The sequence below is a fragment of the Betta splendens genome, chromosome 4 (genome assembly GCF_900634795.4).
Source record: "Betta splendens chromosome 4, fBetSpl5.4, whole genome shotgun sequence".
NCBI lineage: Eukaryota > Metazoa > Chordata > Actinopteri > Anabantiformes > Osphronemidae > Betta > Betta splendens.
Window position 1 is genome coordinate 30,568,181 of NC_040884.2, and position 20,887 is coordinate 30,589,067.

A 20,887-nucleotide genomic window follows, 5' to 3' on the forward strand; every position below is an offset into this window, starting at 1 on the left:
ATATATATATATTATATATGTATCTATATATATATATATATATATATATAGAGAGAGAGAGATAAGAGAGATATAGAGAGAGGAGAGAGATATATAGAGAGAGATATAGAGATAGATATATATAGATATAGAAGATATATATAGATATAGATATAGATATATATATATATAATATATATATATATATAATATAGATATATATATACACACACACTCTATCACCTTTATTTTAGGTTTCACATAAGTAAGTTTTAATCAAGTAAAGCACACCAAAGATAATTACTAGACAAATGCCTGAATTAACTTGACTTTAAGATTATTTAAAGACTTTTAAGATATAACTAAACATTAAATAGTAAAAATTAAGTAGACTTTACAAGCAAATACAATTTTTTTGCTAAAATAAATTAAGTACTTAATACAAAGAAAAGTGTTGTATAAGCTACATAAAGTTTTGATGCAATTAGTTACCATAATTTTTATTATATTTTAGTTTGTATAGTTAATTTATTTTTATCAGTGAAGAGTTCAAGAGTGACCATATAAAGCACAGAGATCTGTTTCATTGGTGGCATAGACATGCTGCTGACTGCTACAGTAACAGTGGGACATCGTAACCGGGTCCAGCTAACAGCAAGACAAGAAACAAAAAGTGGCCTCAGCCATATGGGGAGCAGTACCAACTTCAAGGATCCAATCCTGCGTGGAGCTCACATGGGTAGAACTCACAACAGCTTCCTAAAGGCTGAATGAGAAAGGGACACAGCAGCAAACCAACAGATGATGCTAAAGCAAATGTTTTTACTGAAACAAAGTCTTTTTACAAAATTCTTGAACTGTAATCTAGTTCTTTCTTTTCAGAAGCAGTAACACAAGACAGTTTGTCCAGACAGTTTGTCTCTGGATCAACATGTTGAATATGGACATGACATTTACACTTCACAGCTCCTGTGAAAATACACACAAAATATGCATTACAATACACAACAAAATGGAAGTTTTACATTTTACAAACCCTCCTAGAAATTCCTCCTCCCCGCTGGACTGATGAAACAAGGTGATGTAGAAGGTGATGAAACCAGTGACGACTAACAAGAAAACTAACTCCACTCCTCTACAAGTTAACAGGCAACGAATGATATTATCACCGTGTCCCACTATCCAGTGCAAAGTGATCAGTGATCAGTGATCAAGAGGGAAGGGAGAACAATCTGTAAGACATCTTAGAAATGTACAGTTAACATTATACAAATAAAGCAAGAACTAATTAGTAATGGCAGCACAGCCTATTCAAATGCCCTCACAAATTGGGTAGAAATACATGAGGACTGGAGATGCAGCATTCATAATTTATTTGTTAAAAGAAAATAAATAAATAAAAACAGAACCATTGCCATCCCAGCTTACTCTCCTAAAGCACCAATAAATAGTCTATGTGTGAAACCCATTTTCCATTTACTCGCTTGAATAGAAAGGAATGCAGTTGCTAGTTACAGTTGGACACGAGCAAAGTTAAGAGTAAATCGATCCCTTCATATCATTTTGAGTGAAATGCTGAGATCTGATGTACTAGAGCATTCTTTACCCCAAAAATGTTTTTAAAAGCCAGAGCACATTCTTTAAAATAACAAATTTGTATGACACAAATATTCCAACTGATGTCTGCTTGCTATTTATTCCAAAGCTGTACATATTCACATACAAGCTTCAATTTAGATTGAAGACAACATCAACTCAGTATTTCCTTTCCTAAAGTCGTAATTGAGTTTCCACTGTGGCACCACAGCAGCTGCTGCTGTTTTCTTGAGATTAGATGAGTAAATGAAGGTCTTACAGGATGACCTGTCTTAGTTTTCTGCACAAAATTAGGAGCATCTGCAAAACTCTTAAAAATATACAAATCTTTAAAAGTCTTTCAAAGTAACATATCAAAAACCTTCTGTACTACATTAGTACAAAACTCCAGTATTGTAGCTGCACCAATAAAGGCAATCTTCAGAGATCATACCCTGGGTAGGATTTGAAGAATTGTGTGTTGGTTATTAAAAATAATCTGTCATTACAATGCTTCTAGAAATGGCTACAGTGTTAGTTCAAACACAAAGGACATCAGCTGCTACCACTCGGTACGAGGTAGTTCCACAGAAGTTCTCTATGTAGAACTACACATTTAGTTGGTGAGCGATCTGAATGAAGCCTGGAGCTCTGCTACTGGACCCTCGCTGGCACCCTTTGTGATGGACACCAACCTAATAAAGGTTGGTGTGGTGCACTAGTGTTGGCTTCAGACAAGAGATACAGTGCATCAGAGTCGATGCAGCCAAATGAGCCTAACAACAACCAATGAATGAGTCTGCTTCCCAGAGCATCAAACAAAGCTTTGCCAGTCAGCAAAGCCTAACTTAGACATCTAACTTGTCCAGAGGTTTGAGACGTGCACCTTGCCTATGCTGTCCAGAGCTGGGGTCCCTATGGTTGTAGCTTCAGTCAATACTAACGTCTGTCCTTCCTACTCGAGTCGGAAAAGTTCAAACTGTGAGCAGGACGACCAGTGTGAGCAAGTGGATGACATCAGACAAGACGGTCACCCAGAAGGGTGCTTCAGCTGGACAGTATATTGATCAAGGCCACAACGTCTGAGAAAGAAAAAGACGTACACATCTGAACCTAAATAAAGAAACAAGTGACATCAGTGACATGACTATTTTTGATAATCTGCTTATATATTTGTGTAGGCCTACTGTAAGTGTAGGCCTCTGCCTCAGACCAACTGTCCAAATGCCAAGCGTGGTTACAAATACATACAAATGAAGCTTATATATTTGTTGGGATCTGTATTATAGGCACTGATGGCAGCAGGGAAGAAGTCAAATGATGATCCTTTAAACTTCCTGTCAACACTACAGATGATTGAAGTAAAGACCAGTCCAGTTTTCCTTTTCACTTTCAACATACTACTGTATTATACAAGTGCCACTTTTCTATTCTTCCTACTGTGACACACAGCAAAGGCTGGAGACTAGCTGACTGGAGTCAGACAAAGTCCAGTGCTCAGGCATGGAAGTGGTATGGAGCTACTCTCCCAGTGGCTAGCTGCAGAGTTAGAGGATGTCATTGCTGGTGGTATGTGGCTGAGCACACAGGACTACTCCATGATGGCTCTGTAGATGGCAGGCTCCACGTAGTCCCCCCTGTAGCGCGAGTTGATTACTCTCTGTCTCTTTGACTCCTGGATGATCTCCTTTTCCTCAAAGATGCCATCAAATCTCATGTCAGAGGCTTTTGACTGGAGAGAAAAGCAGAGACTATTTGACAGCAAAGACTGTTTGACAGCACCACCACCTTCTCCACCTCCGCATTCACAGAGGATTATAGAGAAGCCAGATTGCACTCACCAGTCTTGACTTCACTCTCTTGGGGAGCTCCTCATCCAGAGAGTAGACATCATCTCTCTTGGTTGTTAGCTGCGATCCATCCTCAAATTCCACCTGTACAACCATATGATCTTACCTCGCTTATTGTGCCTTGAATGTAAATGTTAAGCAAACAAAAACTAAGGTGTATAAAAAAAAGACATCACATCATGTATGATGAACAGTGGATGACTAACTACATCTCAGCCCATCCAACAACTACAGTGACGGAAAAAATTATTTGAACCCCAGCTGATTTTGTAAGTTTGCCCACTATCAAAGAAATGATCAGTTTATAATTTCTATGTTAGGGTTATTTGAACAGTGAGAGACACAACAATAACAAAAAATTCCAGAAAAATGCATTTTAAAAAAAAGTTATAAATTAATTTGCATTTCCATGAAGGAAATAAGTATTTGATCCCCTATCTGTCAGCAAGATCTCTAGCTCCCAGGTGGATCTTTTACAAGTAACGAGCTGACATTGGCAGCCCTCTCAGCCAAGACCAAAGGATGTTCCAAGGATGTCAGGGACAAGATTGTGGACCTACACAAGGCTGGAATGGGCTACAAGACCATCGCCAAGCAGCTCGGTGAGAAGGTGACAACAGTTGGTGCAATTATTCGCAAATGGAAGAAACTTAAATTAACTGCCAATCTCCCTCGGTCTGGAGCTCCATGCAAGATCTCACATCGTTGAGTTTCAATGATAATGAGAACGGTCAGGAATAAGCCCAGAACTACTCGGGAGGAATTTGTCAATGATCTCAAGGCAGCTGGGACCATATTCACCAAAAAAACAGTTGGTAACACACACAAATCCTACTGTGCCCGCAAGTTCCCCCTGCTCAAGAAAGCCCATCTACAGGCCCATTTGAAGTTTGCCACTGAACATCTGACTGATTCAGAGAAAGACTGGGTGAAAGTGTTGTGGTCAGATGAGACCAAAATCGAGCTCTTTGGCATCAACTCAACTTGCCGTGTTTGGAGGAGGAGGAATGCTGACTATGACACCAAAAACACCGTCCCCACCGAATAAAATATGGAGGTGGAAACATTATGCTTTGGGGGTGTTTTTCTGCCAAGAGAACAGGACAATTGCACCGCATCAAAGAGAGGATGGATGAGGCCATGTACCATCAAATGTTGGGTGAGAACCTCCTTCCCTCAGTCAGGGCACTGAAAATGGGTCCTGGTTGGGTATTTCAGCATGACAATGATCCAAAACATATGGCCAAGGCAACAAAGGATTGGCTCAAGAAGAAGCATATTAAGGTCATGGAGTGGCCTAGTCAGTCTCCAGACCTGAATCCCATAGAAAATCTGTGGAGGCAGCTAAAGGTTCAAGTTGCCAAACATCAGCCACGAAACATTAATGACTTGGAGAGGATCAGCAAAGAGGAGTGGGCCAAAATCCCCCCTGAGATGTGAGCAAACCTTATGGCCAACTAAAAGAAATGGCTGACCTCTGTCATTGCCAACAAACGTTTTGCCACCAAGTACTAAAGCATGTTTTTCAAAGGGATCAAATACTTATTTCCTTCATGGAAATTCAAATTAATTTATAACTTTTTTTTAAAATGCATTTTTCTGGATTTTTTGTCATTGTTATCTCTCACTGTTCAAATAAACCTACCATAGAAATTATAGACTGATTATTTCTTTGTTAGTGGGCAAACTTACAAATCAGCTGAGGTTTAAATAATTTTTTCCCTCACTATACATGTAGAAATGATTTTGATTATCTACTATTGCACTTCTGACTAGATTACACTGCATTTTCTTGTAAGATGTCAATAAAAATGGGTCTAATGTAATTAATTGTATATTCAGCAAACATTGTAAGGATAAAAATAGAGTTAGGGAAATCCTAGAAACCAGACATGACTTTATAATAGGTTATTGTTAATGAAGTGTAATAACACAGACCATGTCTCATACATACCAGGTACATCTGAATGACATGAGCTGCCACAAATTTGGCACCATACACAAGGCCATCTGTCCATCGCACCTGAACCACATCACCCTGGGATGGAGGTCCAAGCTGAGCACAGTCTTGACTCTAACAGACAAATTGCACAAGGCAGATGTCCGAGACTGAAGTAGACAAAGTCCATTTTCATTTTTTTTACACATATACATATAATGAACCCTGTGTTGAAACAGAACATTTTATCACTATAAATTATTCATTATGGAACTCAGAACTACCCCGGTTAAGTTGAAGCTATTAAACTTACCACAATGTCTTCAGGAAACAGGTTGTCACTGAAGGACCCATCATCAAAATTGACTTCATAGAACGTCTCCTTAGAAAGCTGCACCACGTCACATTGGTAGTAGCGGCCATTCTTGTGCTTGCATATGACTTTTTGTCCCACAGTCAGCTCATGCATGGTTGCCTTATTGCGCTGTAGGACACAGGCCTCACTTTACTGTTCACAATATATTAGTAGGGCTGTACAGACATGTGCAGCTTACTGCACCATGGCAGCAGATGTGTGTTGCAACAGTAAACAGCTGGAACAGCTGCCAATAAGTGATAGGGGTGCCAGCTTTAATCATTACTGCAAATTATTCTTACAAGCTTTTATTCATACTACCTCAATCTGAGCAGGGCCTTTGTGCCGACAGCATGTAACGTGGACCACAAAGGGCCAGTCGTCTGGTTGCATGAGTACTCCAGCTGCTTGCGCACAAGTGGGGTGGTAGGCGGTGGGGCAGCGGCCATGAGAGCACTGCACACAGCAGCCCGACGCCTTCTTCATTCGCTTCTTACAGTAGTAACATTTCTGATGTGTTAGGAAGAAAAATTTATTTTAAAAAATGTATAAGGCTGAAGTTTTACAGGGGATTCTACTGTTTCCCCCCGCTTGCTGCTGTTAGCGGAAGACCCCTTTACTGTTTAAGAAAACCTAACTGACATCTTACTTAGACTCACCAATTTAAACCTCTGCAGGGGAATTCCACTCAGATCCACAGGACTCCTGTCAGTGATACTGACAAAGCGTGCTTCGAGCACGGCTACAGCACACAGCACATGCACCCATCTACAGAACAAACAATGCAGCAGTGAGCTCTGTGTTAAACTACTTTGGTCCGAACATAGACATGACCCACATTTTTAAGTACCGCTCATTAATGTGGAATGTCTGAGCTGAAGACTGCACATCTACAATACAGCTAATTATGAACTAATAATCACATTCCATCACTAATTCTTATACATACAGTAGAACTAAGACAGTCATTTACTCATCACAGACCACCTGACTCCAAGTTGTCATTTAGGCAAGAGGTGGAACAAACCCCACACAGGTCACCGGTCCACCGAAAGCCGTGCACACTCACCTACAGGCAATTTCTAGTGTCCAGTAAACCCAACTGCATGTGTCTGGACTGTGGGAGGCAGCTACATTACCCACAGAGAGCCCATAGACACAGGGAGAACACAGAAAGGCAGAACCCAGGTCCTGATGACCAGTGCAACTAAAAATGTGTATTTGCGTAAATGTTGGTGGTTCCCTTTCTCTCTGTCTAAAGTTTTTTGAATTATGAAACTGTCATCACTTGAAACTGTGCACGTATTAGGCAATAATGGATCCATTGTCAAAGTGTTCGAAACTGTTGACTTACTTCTTGTTGTTGGCTTTTTGCAAGGCGCCGCCTCTCAAAGAACACAAACAACAATTCTGGAAAAAACAAACACCACCACAGTCAATTATTTGCTTTGGTAAACTGCCTTCACTCCTTTTAAGTAGTTCCTTCATATCCAGCCTGATCGTACAGCTCAACCAATTTTGTCAATTCTTAATGAGTCCTAAGTTCATGGCTAGATTGTATATTTACAACAAATTTACTAAAAAATATTAGTTTGGTACAGACAGACAAGATGGCTACATGTATTACATGTACTAAGTGGCTCAAAACCATTTATTGTATTTATTGTTCCCACAGTCAGAGGATCAGCATTACTGTAAGCGCTCCACAGAACACCGCTGGAGACCCAGCCTACTGGTGGCCATCAAACTCTACAGTCAATCTGTATCCTGCAGCCTGAAATTATTAATACCCCTGAAAACAACACAGGCTTCAGTTAAAAGATAATCAAAACGATGTATAGGAGCCATCAATGGGGATAAAATGATTAGTGATTTCACTTAATTAAACTGAATTACATTAATAAAACATTTTTCCTACCAAAATGAGTACATTTTGACAAAGTGAGGACATTTTGGCTGGTCCTGACTTCTTAAGTCTGTTTGAAGTTTTTTTTTTTTTTTTTCCTTCATGGATAACAGATGAGAACAGGGAACTATTGGACCCAACAACCCAGCAGCTTCTGAAAGTCTGCTAGAAGACATCAATACAGCACTACAAATGATACCAACCATGACCATCACTGAGACCAATTAGCTCATATAAAACACAGCAACTGTGATCCTTAAGGTTCTTGGCTAAAAGATCAACACAAGCCATAAGATGCAGTATCCCTCATGGAAACGGCGGTTCGAAGTTCAGATCAAGGAAACAAGGAAAGAGGTTAGCCAACTATCAGAACTACAGAAAGGCATGACAAAGAAGTACAACCTACCTAGGAGGCCTTGGAGACTGTCAAGCAAAGACTCTCAGCCCTGGCTACCCAGCTAAAGAGATACACCAGAGAATAAACAGGATGTTCTCCACTGAGCCATCCAAGATGTACTCACAGTGGCAGGGTATTAACACGAAAGGAGAACAAGAACAAGTAACAACAACAACAACCAACCAGTAACCATCACAATGGCAGATATCCAAGAGAAGAACTATGACAAACTGGACGGCCATGACATGATTCATTCCTACTAGCTGAAGAAGCTAGCCTCACTCCATGAGCACCTGGCGGCACAGATGAACAAGCTCCTAGTGGATGGAACGCACTCTGAGTAGTTAACGGAAGGCTGAACAGTCCTGCTTCTAAAGGACCCCCAGAAGGAAGCGGTCCCATCCAACTATCGCCCAATAATCTCCTCTGCACAACATGGAAGCTCCTCTGTCAGGCATCATAGCAGCCAAGTTCAGCCATAACACAATCATTAGCAGATGTGGAGGATAGCTACAAATACCTTAGAATCCCAAAGGCAAATGGTAACCACTAAGTACCTACATGTACAAAGGGTAAGGCAAGTCCTGAGAAGTCAGCTGAATGGGGAGAACAATCCCTCCCAGTCGTCAGGTACCTCGTTGGCATAATAAGCTGGCTGAAAGAGGAGATTGAATTCACTGTCATTAAGACAAGGAAGCTTCTTACAATGCATGAAGGGTTTCACCCCAAATCCAGCACCCTGAGATTGTACGCCAATCAGATAGAAGAAGTGGCTGATAGTGGCTGGACAGAGCTGGACTGAAAGACAGCATGGATCCTAGCAGCACAGGTGCAGAGTACCAGATCAATAGAGGCTGGGATCTACCACAACAGGCAGGACACCAGGTGCAGGCTGTGCAAAGATGCCCCTGAAACAATCCAGCACATAGCAGCGGGATGCAAGATGCTAGCAGGTAGGGCATAAATTGAATGCCATAACCAAGTGGCTGGTATCGTGTACGGGAACATCTATGATGAGTACAGGCTGGAAGTCCCAAAGTGCAAATGGGACACACCTCCAAAGGTGGTTGAGAATGACAGAGCTAAGATCCTGTGGGACTTCCAGATACAGACAGACAGAATGGTAATGGCGAACCAACCAGACATTGTGGTGGTGGACAAAGAACAGAGGAAAGCAGTGGTGGTGGATGTGGCAATACCAAGCGAGGGCAACATCAGGAAAAAGGAACATGAGAAACTAGAGAAATACCAAGGGCTCAGAGAAGAACTGGAGAAGGCTTGGAAGGTGAAGGCCACAGTGGTGCCTGTGGTGATTGGAGCACTGGGGGCAGTGACCCCCAAATAGAGGAGTGGCTACAACAGATCCCTGGAAAAACATCCGACATCTCAGTCCAGAAAAGTGCAGTCCTAGGAACAGCAAGGATACTGCGCAGAACCCTCAAGCTCCCTGGCCTATGGTAGAGGACCCGAGCTTGGAAAGTGGATGAAACCACCCGCGGAGGGTGAGAATAGAGTGGTATATATATACTTACATATACCCTCACATGTATTTCCTCTTAAAATGGCTGAACTCACATACAGGTAAATCACACCAGGTGCACATAATTGGTAGACTGTTACTTAGCATTTTGAATGAGGCTTGCCCTATCAAACATTTAGTTTGGTGTGCTCCTGACTGTTAAAGTGAGAGTAAGCACCATGGCGAGAGCAAAAGATCAGTCAGAGGCCTTCAGAAAAAAAATGTAGCATCCTATTATTCTGGTAAGGGATTTAAAATCTCTAAAGATCTCTAAAGATTTTGAAATCAGACATTTCACTGTCCGGAAGATAGTCTACAAGTGGAGGGCTTTCAAAACAACTGCCAACATGCCCAGGTCTGGTCGCCCCAGCAAGTTCACCCCAAGAGCTGAAGATGCAGAAAGAGGTCCCCAAAACCCCTAAAACGCTGTTTCAGGAACTACAGCAGGTACTGGCTACTGTTGATGTAAAAGTGCACGCCTTTCTGATAAGAAAGAGACTGCACAAGTTTAACCTGCATGGGAGGTGTGCAAGGAGGAAATCTTTGCTCTCTAAGAGAAACATCATGGCCAGATTGACATTTGCCAGAGAGAATGTGGACAAAGACCAGGACTTCTGGAACAACATTCTTTCTACAGATGAGTCCAAAATTGAATTATATGGACAGCAGGCAGCATGTTTTGCGTAAATCAAACACAGGATTCCAGGAAAAAGAACCTCATAGAAGTGTCATGGTTTGGGGCTGTTTTGCTGCAGCAGGACCTGGTCAGCTCACCATCATAGAATCCACCATGAAGTCTATTGTGTATCAGAAGGTGCTTGAAGACCATCTGTTAGGAAATTACAGCTGACAGAAGCTAACAGAACTTGACCATGCAACATGACAATGACCCAAAACATACTAGTAACACAACCAAGGACTGGCTGAAAACAAAGAAATGTCAGAGTCATCGTCCAAATCTGAATCCTATTGAGATGTTGTGGGGTGACTTGAACAGAGCTGTACATGCAAGAAACCCCTCAAATATCTCACAGCTGAAAAATACTGCATGAGGAGTTGGGTTATATTTCCCCAGACCAAGGTCAGAGACTGATAGATTGCTACAAGAAACGTCTCACTGCAGTTATATCAGCCTAAGGCGGTAACACCAGTTATTAGGGGATAGGGTGTCCTATATTTTTTCTCAGTAGGAATAGGCAGTTTTGTAAAATTTCATTTACAGAAGACTTTGAAAAAACCTTTCTTCAGTTTTAATTGCTTAGTTATATTACTTTAATCTCTCTGTATTATTAAAATCGAAATATAACAAACATATTACAAAAATGTGACAAAATACACATGCTTTTAAAAGGGTGTCCTAATTTTTTCACATGGCTGTATATGAATTTGTACAATTAAAATAAATTCCAGTACAAAGAAATAATAGAAATAAATGGTTGACCAAACTAGCAGGAGGGCTCCAGCTAAACAGCCACTGACCTCTGTCATGGCATTGGCCTTGCAGCGAGCACACTTCCAGTCCTTGCTCACACTGGCTGGGTCCACACCATAACAGCCTGCAACACAGGAATGTATGTAAGTATCTAAAACAAAGTAGACAATTTCCACAAAACAACATTAGATGTTTATAACCAGCTCCCTGAATGTAACTGTTTGTGTACTAACTAGTGTGAACCCGCACACTGCACTGAGTGCAGCTAATAAGGAGGCTGGTTCCATCATCCTCCAGATATGGTGTCACACATTGCCCCTCATGCTCGGAATCCTCCTCCGTGGTGGTTGTGAAACACATCTCTGGAATCAGAGGCTTTGTCCGCATCCGCCCCCCAGCCACCATCACAGGACTGTCTACGCTGATCGAACATTCAGTCTGATAGCAAGGAAAGCAGAGACATATGAAGCTTTCAACCAACTATAACAACCTGATGCGTTGCTCAGTTCACTGCTTACTGGCCTAATATGTAGCAAAAGGACTAAAAAAACCAAAAACCTGCACACTTTGATCAATCACGCGTTTATGACAGAATATGAGAAATATATGTAACATCTATAGTGTAAACGTAATCTGTAATGGAAACAGCTGCCGTGTCTGTGTGAGTGGTACAGGCTGGTGCGTTTTACCTGCTGGTAAGTGTGAAACAGCAAGCAGATAGAGCAGTATGGAGGTTTGGAGCCTACACGTAGGTTATACTCCTTTTCTTTTTTGAGGTTGGGAGGTCTGCTCTGCCATAAGTGAACCAGAGTTTTAGCCCAGCTCTCCCCCTCCAGTCCCCCCTTCTCTCCTGGGTTTGGTTCCTCTGAAGCCTCTGTTAAAATACATTTGACAATTGTGTGTCTCCCTCACTGTGTCTGTGAGTGGGGCTACTATATCAATGTTAAAAGGTGGAGTACTGTGCTCCGTTTGTGTTGTCATTTCTTAAGGGACTGACCTTCATCACTCATGCCATCTTTTATGAGTGGATGGTGACCCGGCAGCTGGCCCAGATCAGTCCCTGGTGCTCCAGCTACAGCCTCTTCCTCTGCCAAGAGCTGGAGAGAGCACCCTTAGTTAGCTGTCTATACAGGAGGACCACAACAGCCTTCTGCTCAACATAGATCATTTATTTTACAGTGTGACGATTACACAGTTCAGCAATTTCTCTTCTGGGAATCTTGTTGCACTGGATTCTTCATGTACTGTATACGCTTTGGAAGGTAAACAAACATAGCGTACAGTACGAGCTGTGTGTATTGTCCACTCACTGCTTTGCTGCTATCACTCTCAGCCTCATTGTCACTGTTGTCACTGTTGTCACTCTTCTCCTTGGGCGGGGCTTCTCCTTCTCCATAGTCTCCTTTTGCATAGCTGTGGACGTGCAGGACGTCTGCAGGACTCAAGGTCCTCTGAAACTGTTGGTGTGCGGGGCTGCAGCTGGTGCCTAGCTGAGGATCCTGGGTGCCTCCTTCCTTAGAGCACACAACTACCGCCTGGCCAGTGGGCTCAGGAGGAAGGACATCTGCAGATGCCAGGCCGTTCTTGTCTTTTTTGGATGGGCTTCGTCTGTTTGATGTTTTCTTGTTGGCTCTGGACTGAGATTTAGTCTGTGGCTTGACATCTTTCTCTTTCTTAGGTGTTACTTTAACTGTCTCTGCAAGAATGTTACAAAAACAATACACATTGTATTTAACAACTGCAGCGATAACTAGCTTGTCCTAAACTTGTGCAAAAGGCACAAAGTCCGTGTCATGACAGAAGATTTTACTACACTGTACATAACTGGACCCCCATTTAACGTAATTGGCCAGCAGTGTCTAATGCATTCACTCTGCGCCTGTAAGATGCTTTAAAGGGGCATCAGGTTTACAAATTCCATTTAATATATTATACTTACATTACTGGAGGCCAGTAAGTCAAGATCAGCTTTCAGTAATCTGTAATTGGTCCTAAAGTGGTGCTGTGTAGCTTTACCTAAAATAATGGGACTTTTAGCTGGAGGCTCCTTGTGCGACAACTTGGCCTTCTTCTGCTCCACCTGTTCAGTCTCCTGCGGGGTCTGATCACTTTGTATGTCTTCAATAGCTTCAAGCTGATGCTTTGTCCCAGTCTGTGGCTTGGAACTATTGCAAGGGAGAAAAGAGAACAAAAAGTACTGGTCTCTGTTCAGCCATGTCCATCACTTAATAAAATGTACAAAATGTCCTATGGACTAGTGAGATCAGCGCATCAATTCTGAGTTGTACATGCTTTAACTTAGCCAATGACATAAAGATAAAATGTCCAGCATTTTTAAAGATAGATATCAACCTACTTGAGACTCACAGCATTTGCAACTCAGCAGTGAAACAAAGTTAATGAAGACCACAGACTGTCAGGGAAGGCTGATTCATAACGAGGTGATTATACCATAAGATCAACATCACACATGTGCTACTAAGGATTTATAACTGAAATATTTCCTTCTGGGATGACCCATCTTATAAGACATTATCAATGAATGATAGCCCCCCCTCCTTTCCATAACATCCACAGGACAAAAACATTTAAGATCAGACCGTCCTCAACAAGGAGAGTTGGCTCTTCACATTTAGCCTCACATGGACTACAGTTTAACTGTTCTGTCTTGTCTGCTTACTGAAATGCCCCTGCCTCTGGTGTGGGCTTGGTGTGGTCGATGGGGGCATTGTCCTTTCCAGATTTCCATAACTTGTAACGATCAGGCTGGAACTTGCGCACAAATACATCCATGGAAATCTTTACCATGTCCTGCCGACACGAACACTGTAACAAAGATTAGAAACTTGGAACAATATGAAAAGATACTTTGAGGTCATTCCTTGCAGACACTCATGGTGTCCCGGGGAAATGAGGGATCTCTGACAGCTCCTCTAAAAGAATAACCCCGCATCTAACTTTTTAACATATTAACAAACATATTAAATGCAAAAAATCTTACAACTGAACATACACAGGGAACAACCCTTCCAAATGTGGACACCTCAAGAGTTATATTCTAATCACCATCATGCTTATTATATTCCATATTAGAACACACACACACACAGTCGTGTTTCACATCTACGTGGGGACTCACCATTGACATAATGCCTTCCCTAGCCCCTTACCCTACTCCTAACCATCACAAATGAAGGCAGACGTCTAACCTTTGCAATAACCCAAACTAAAACTCAATTCTAACCTCAGCCCTAAAATTACATCTTGACCATCAAAAAAGCCTTTGGACTGGTGGGGTCATGTTGAAGAAAAAACATGTACACACAGACACAGTCACAGTCACACAGAGGCACACACAGTGTTAATGACAGTTACTGTACAGGAACGGTTTGATTGCAGTGGTTGCCTCAATAGTTTATGCAACAAAATATTGGATTAAGGGCACCATAATTTTGTTTTAGGTCTTTTTCAATAGTTTGTTTATAAAACATAATTCTGTAAAGCCACAATTAAAAATCAATGTGTGATTTTGAGTATTTTGCACCTACAGGGAGCTTCATGGCGTTTAGTTACTAGCTCGTGCAATTCATTTCACCCTAACCCTGCATGCAGCTGATAAAATTAATAACACACTGTAGAAGAGACACTGTTAGTCTGGATTGAGACTGAAGTTTAGAAAACAACACTGTTCAGAATGATCCCAAAATTAATTAAATTTGCTACATTTGCTAACTTCACAAATGGCCAATAAGATATCAAGTCAGTGAAAACATTGAAAATCTGTTTTTATACTTTTGGTTCAGGATTAAGGTTAAAGTAAACAAATGACAAAAGTTAGTTGTTAGTTGTCACTGTACTTTAGGAAGTTTTTAATATTTTCTGAAAAGAGTGTTAATATACAGTAGAGGCATTGGTAACCTGGAACTACAACAGCTGTTAATATGTACAGTACCAGAGTTGCCTGTTTGCCGTAATCAATCCATCGCTGAGTAGCAAAGTTGGTAGACTCAGCACAATTGAAGCCATGGTTGAAGCCAGCATGATAGCTAAAGGGAAACGTCACAATGAACTGGCCCGCCTCCTGGGTGACCTAAACACAAAGCATGGTCAGAACCTTAAAAGGGCTCACCATTATACACAGAGTATACAGTATATATAGGCCTGCAACTGAGAGCTGTTTCTCTGTCATGAGGCTGTAAATAGGTTAATAGCTACCTTCTCAAATGGTATGCCATATTTTTTCAGAATGGAGGGTGAAATTAAAGTCATCTTGTGGCGCAGGAAGGCCTCACAACTCTGAGCATTTCCAGGGAAGAAACCTATATATAAATATGAATATATAAATGTGACGTGTTGTTGACTAGGTCAAGTTAAAGACACTATAATGTGAAATTACAAAACATCTATTTTCAGTTTTAAATAACCCCACCACATACCCTTTGCGAGTCGTTCTAGTTTTTTCCCATGCTCTGGTGGAACAACGTACCTGAGGAGCAACAAAAGCATAAATATACCAATTACATGTTTGTGCATCTGAACACGTCTCTAGTTAAATTATGATATTTTTTAAACATCTGTTGTCATTCTAGTTTTTGAGATTGGATTGGAGATTGAGAATGATCAGACACCAACATAAGCCCTTTCAGAGGACACATAAGCATATGAGCAAAGGAAAAATTATCCAGTGTATCTAATTAAACATAAGGATGCTTGTTATGTATATGGACTCAATTCCACGTTCATTCTCTTTGAATTCACAAATTTGCAAATTAAAAAACAAACGAAACAACAAAAAAAGAGCAGCAATTCTGCCCGGAATGTCCAAAACAATAACTGAAATTCAAGAGAAGTCTTCCTAGTCCAAAAGACGTTTCCAAGGTAAACGTTTTAGTCCTAAAAGAAGGAAGGTTAGGGTGATGATGGTTTGACTGTACTGTTACATTAAAGTTGTTCAAATAGATGCTTCTAAAACATGTGAAAAGAGCAGAGTCAACCCACTATGTGACAGTGCATCAGTAACTGTACCAGGACTTGGGCTCTCCAAAGTGCAGGTAGTTGATGCTGTACAAATCCATGTCCTCTGTGTGCCATGCAAAAGCACTCTTCCACATCCCAAAATAGAGGTATGGGGTGTTGACTCCTTTGATTTTGAGCCCACTGTCGTTTTCCACTGTGTCCAGAATGGTGTTAAGATGGCCAATGTTCCACTCAGTAACATCCTGCAAATAAAGGGTTCAGCAAAGTCTAGATCACCAACAGCGCTGACACTTGACATGTGGCAGCTTTTAGTTATGTGGGTAAGCGGGTGAGCATCACACCAAAGGTTTAGTCACAGTGAAGATATAATAGATAATGCGATTCACTTACTGGATCATAGAGTGTTCCACTAACATCAGCCCCATACAGTGGTGGGTTGAAGGTCAGGTTCTTCCAGAACTTCCTCTCTAGTTCATCAACATCTACATATCGGGGTTTGCAAAACCTGTAGTGAAGAATGAAATGACATAATGGACATTATACACATGCATCACCACGGTATTGTTTATAATATGATTGGTTAAACTGACTTGTCCAGGTTGGAGGTCTTGCGGAACTCATGTACAGTCATTGGCTTCTTCTGGATGTTGTACTGTGTGAACAGTCCAGACTGGCCAGTCACCACCTGCTGAATGGGAGCAGGAATCACCAGCTCCTCTATGTCCTTGTATGTCTTTCTGGGTTTCCAGCCTTTGGGTGGAATAACCTGCCACAGAATAGCATGGGTTGTGTGTACTAGGGCTGTCACGCTTTCCAAAAGATCAACGTAATGCAGTTGAATGAATTTTACCCACATTATGAGGTTTAATTGCAGTGTGACAAATTCCTTTTATTTCCACAATCTGTCTGCTCATAGTAATATGATGCAGAATGGAAGCTTGTGTGTGTAAGTTTAGGTAGTTATTAACTGAAGTAGGGCATTTACATCAGAACCACTTTATAATGACAAAAAAGAACACATTTTGCTCACTTTTGCCATTCCAGCCCTGTGTGCTCCTTGTGCCTCCATATATGCAATGTACTGGCAGAAGTCCTTGAACTCCTCTTTGGAAGGGGTGAATGTCATTATCTTGGAGGCCACACTCTGGGTTGCTGTATCTGTGCTCATCTTTGCACTGTCCTTTGACTGTCACCCTGACTGGTAGAAAATAAAAATGTCATCATGAAAGCATCAACTGCAATTCTAGAGTTGTGGATGTATTAAAGTGGTGGAAGTTTTTTTAATGTCAGATGGTTATCTCTGACATATTTACTGTGAAAAAAGGAAATTTCACTACTTTTTTTTATGCAGTCCAAATAATACAAACCCAATTGCAAGACATACAGTTTTACAGCTAGACTATCTTAAAAGCCCATTTCAGTGTTTAAATCAGTTTTATTGAAGCTTTGTGAGAAAGAGATATTTTAGACCACTTCCAGACTTGGTCTAGAAATTGACCAGTGAAGACCAAGTTTAGTGTAAAAAAGTGTAAATGGGCTAAACGAACCTGTTATAGGCAGATTCCTGACACCAGCTCCTCTTATAAAATCAAATCACATTAAATGATATATTTAAAGTTTGAGGTGAAAACTTAAGCGGTGACAAATCAGTTTATTTAATATTTTATACAACGACAACACTCACTACAATGAACTTTACAAAGCAGGCACTTTTTTGGCCAAGGGCCAACGAGAACTGTACTAGTCAACAATTCCTGGACAGAAGCCTCCGTTGACCCAACATGCGTTGTGTCGCCCTGTTTTAGAAGCATCTCTCCTTCTACAGAAAACGAACTGTTAACTAGCGAGCAGCAAGCCCAAACTTAGACAGACTGTGAGCAAAACACAGCAGGATCTGCGATCCGTATGTGATTGGGCACAACAGTAGTTTGTTCATAATGCTCATGGCTGATTGGGTGAAGGCCACGTCAGTCACCCACCGTAGCTCACTGACAGCCTTGCTCCTTGGAAAAATATAGCCAGCTAGCTAACATGCTAACTGAAAGATAATTTACGCTGCATCTCAGAGAGAAAGTGTAGTCAACATAACCAAACTGCTATAATAGTCGCTAGAAAACAGTAAGTAGTCTACATACACACACAATGTGGCAAGCGTTGTCAAACGGGCTGTTAATTTACTCAAAGCATAAGCAACTGCTAAGTGTATAGCGGACTCGGATCTGACAGCTGCCCCCCTCTCAGCTAACCAAATAGCAAACAGGGCTTGTTGCTTACCGTCAGATTTCACAAACTTAAGAGTTTCTTATGCAGTTCCAAAAACTAACTCACTCTAACGTGTCAAACTTTAACTCACAATTGTAGAGTTGATTCCCCCCCCTCAAATCACAGGTAGTAGATATACAATCATCATCAGTCCGAGTACAGAAGACTGTCCACCATTATTTCAACGACGCATGCTCAGTGTGTGTTTGTTTACATAGGACTCAGAAGGCGGGGCCTTCTCAGTCTTCCAGCCAATCACTGCGTTCTGTTCGCCAACGCGCCTGCATCGCAATTGCTCGCTGACCGAGAATACTTCCAGCGTTCACTGTATTGTTTTTCTAGTCCTTATTATAGTTCTTCCGTCTGCATCCAACTAGTCCCGCATACTTTAAGCTACAGAAACTATTCAAATATTAAAACGTGCAGCTTTTTAAGACGACGCGGGCTATTACTTTTCTCAATAAGTGTTTCATATTTTCCAAGTTATTAAGCTTTTTTCACTCATGTTTACCTATTAGCTTTGTTATGTTTCAACTTTAACTACTTCCACATACTTGAAGCTACAGACACCATTTGAACTGTCCACAGTGTCTACACTGTCCATTCCTGATCAGAGCAGGTGTACACATTCAGCTTTTTTTAAACTACCTTATCTTTCTTTTATAGGTATATTTAGCCATACCTGTTTGTAGTAGACTGTTGCAACATTCAAGTCTTCATTTAATAAAATAAATATCTTAAACTCACTAAGCATTTCTTTCCATCTGAAGGATGCTCTTCAGCCAAGTTGTCTTTTAGCTGTTGTAGCTCAATGGTTTAAGTTCTTGACTCTGGGGGGTCTGGGTTCGATTCCTGTCTGAGTCATGTTCATAGAATAGAATGGACTTTTTTTAGTCCCACAGCGGGGAAATTTCATTAGCAGCCAGCTTGACCAGAGCTAGACAGTGGAAGCAAGTTTCAAAAACCAAAACACACGCACATACAGTGGCACACAGTACAAGTGGTTGTAGATGTTTACAGGTCAGTCCAACAGTTGTCCTTGAAGGAAGCCACAACAAGGGAAAGAGAATAGACAGAGGCACAGCTGGTGAGGTAGACTGGACCCGGGAAGGGAGGGGTGAGGGAGAAGGGACAGAGTAATACACAGCCAATTCTAATAATTTCTAACAATCTATGACTAATTTGTCTAGATCAATACTCCAATCGGTCAGAACTCAGGGCTTCATCGCCTTTTGTGGGACCATGGGTTACCTGTGACATCTACTCAAGCCTGTCAGACAAGGCTGTCACCATATTCACCAAGTGTTCAGTCTGTCTGCCGATGTTATCCCTCTGTCTCTTGTCCTTCTTCGAACGGGCTGAGATCTTATGAGTCAGTCCTGCAATCCGGGCATCCGAATGAGCTGAGATGATACTAATCAGTCCCTGCATCCGGGTCATCCTCTGATGCATATCATCCGAACGAGCTGAGATGTTACTTGTCAGTCCATCACTCAGGGCCATCCTCGGGTGTAATTCCGTCGGCCAAGTAACCATGGCCCCCATCGGCGTTTGTAGCTCCACAGCAGGTGGACACGCCAATAAGCCGGCTGCAGATTTTCCAATCTTCCGATAAAGCAGGGCACCACCAAAGCCAATCATGAGTAGCCTTGTTATCAAAGTCCAAAATATAAATACATCCTCAATGGACAGAGGCTCCAGACACACGGGGCACCAGGAAACCCACACGTCCCGCACGTAGCCGGAGGCAAGAGTCCAAGAGGCAAGAGGGTCAGAGTGGTTCTCCCGGAGATTCTTTCCTTTGTGAGAACATTTTGTCCAATGCGCTGAGTGACCAGCTGATTGGCTTAATGTTCAAAAATGTTACTCCAGAATAGCAGATCAGGTTGCTCAGAAGAGACAGGATAAGGACACTGCAAGCAAAAGTAGAGTGGGAGCAGAGAGAAAACACGTCTGCACTCCTCGAGAGGCGGAAGTAGAAAATGCACATTCACATTATAATATAAATATATGTATTTCCCAGATAAATTGACTTATATGCCTAATGTATTACCAATGTTCAGCTATATTATAGATTAGACATTTTTAGTTTTTCCAGTAATATGTATACTGCTCCTCTGAGTAGCAAGTTAAGTAGCTTGTGTGGCTGGGTCGCAGAAGAGCATGACTCTGATGCAGGAATTACTGGTTCAAAACCTGAATAGAACAAGTCTTTCAACAAAATTCAGATGTAGTATTTACAGGGCTGTAGTCATGTGCAATATATTTTTTTTTAATTGAAATCTGCTTTTGTTTTATTTGTGCACATTCAGCTTTGCAACTTTACCTTTGCAGATCTGATCAGCTATACATTCAACTCATCAAGTAGTTTCAGTAATCTTTCAACTGATTAATTAGAAATAGTTAATTTATAATAATATTTTACAGTATCATAAAAACACCATTAAAATAAATGGAAACGACTTTTCAAATTCTCTTCAGCTTTGTCTTGTTTCAGCTTTAACTATTCAACTATTAATCTCTGGTTCAACTTTTTAATATCTTTAATACTTTCTGAGTTATAGCAGTTTAGGCATAAGGTGTTTTTTGAGGAATTCTCAGCTTTTCCATTTGTGTGTAATGCGTGAGCTAGAGTGCGCCATGTCACAACTAAGGTGTGAGAGCACAAATTTTTCTCTTTAAGTCGTCACTACAGC

General features: G+C 41.3%; 1 protein-coding gene across 3 annotated transcripts; it reads right to left on the reverse strand.

The window, feature by feature from the left end:
- Window positions 1–781: 781 nt before the first annotated feature.
- On the reverse strand, window positions 782–18,415 carry kdm4aa (lysine (K)-specific demethylase 4A, genome duplicate a). Of its 3 annotated transcripts, none has more exons than XM_029147566.3 (22): window positions 18,283–18,415; window positions 16,960–17,127; window positions 16,520–16,695; window positions 16,320–16,434; window positions 15,978–16,171; window positions 15,389–15,438; window positions 15,168–15,271; window positions 14,905–15,042; window positions 13,633–13,778; window positions 12,969–13,117; window positions 12,263–12,648; window positions 11,950–12,049; window positions 11,642–11,826; window positions 11,186–11,390; window positions 11,000–11,076; window positions 7,053–7,108; window positions 6,358–6,466; window positions 6,020–6,208; window positions 5,657–5,827; window positions 5,359–5,478; window positions 3,396–3,488; window positions 782–3,286 (listed from the first exon to the last, which is right to left on the reverse strand). In XM_029147566.3, the coding sequence occupies exons 2-22, from the start codon at window positions 17,095–17,097 to the stop codon at window positions 3,146–3,148; spliced, it is 3,042 nt and encodes a 1,013-aa protein (XP_029003399.1). In that variant the 5' UTR covers window positions 17,098–17,127; window positions 18,283–18,415; the 3' UTR covers window positions 782–3,145. The 3 variants fall into 3 exon arrangements, with proteins under 3 accessions (XP_029003399.1, XP_029003400.1, XP_029003401.1); XM_029147567.3 differs by having other exon boundaries at window positions 16,960–17,123; window positions 18,283–18,410; XM_029147568.3 differs by having other exon boundaries at window positions 18,204–18,389.
- Between the last annotated feature and the right edge of the window lie 2,472 nt (window positions 18,416–20,887).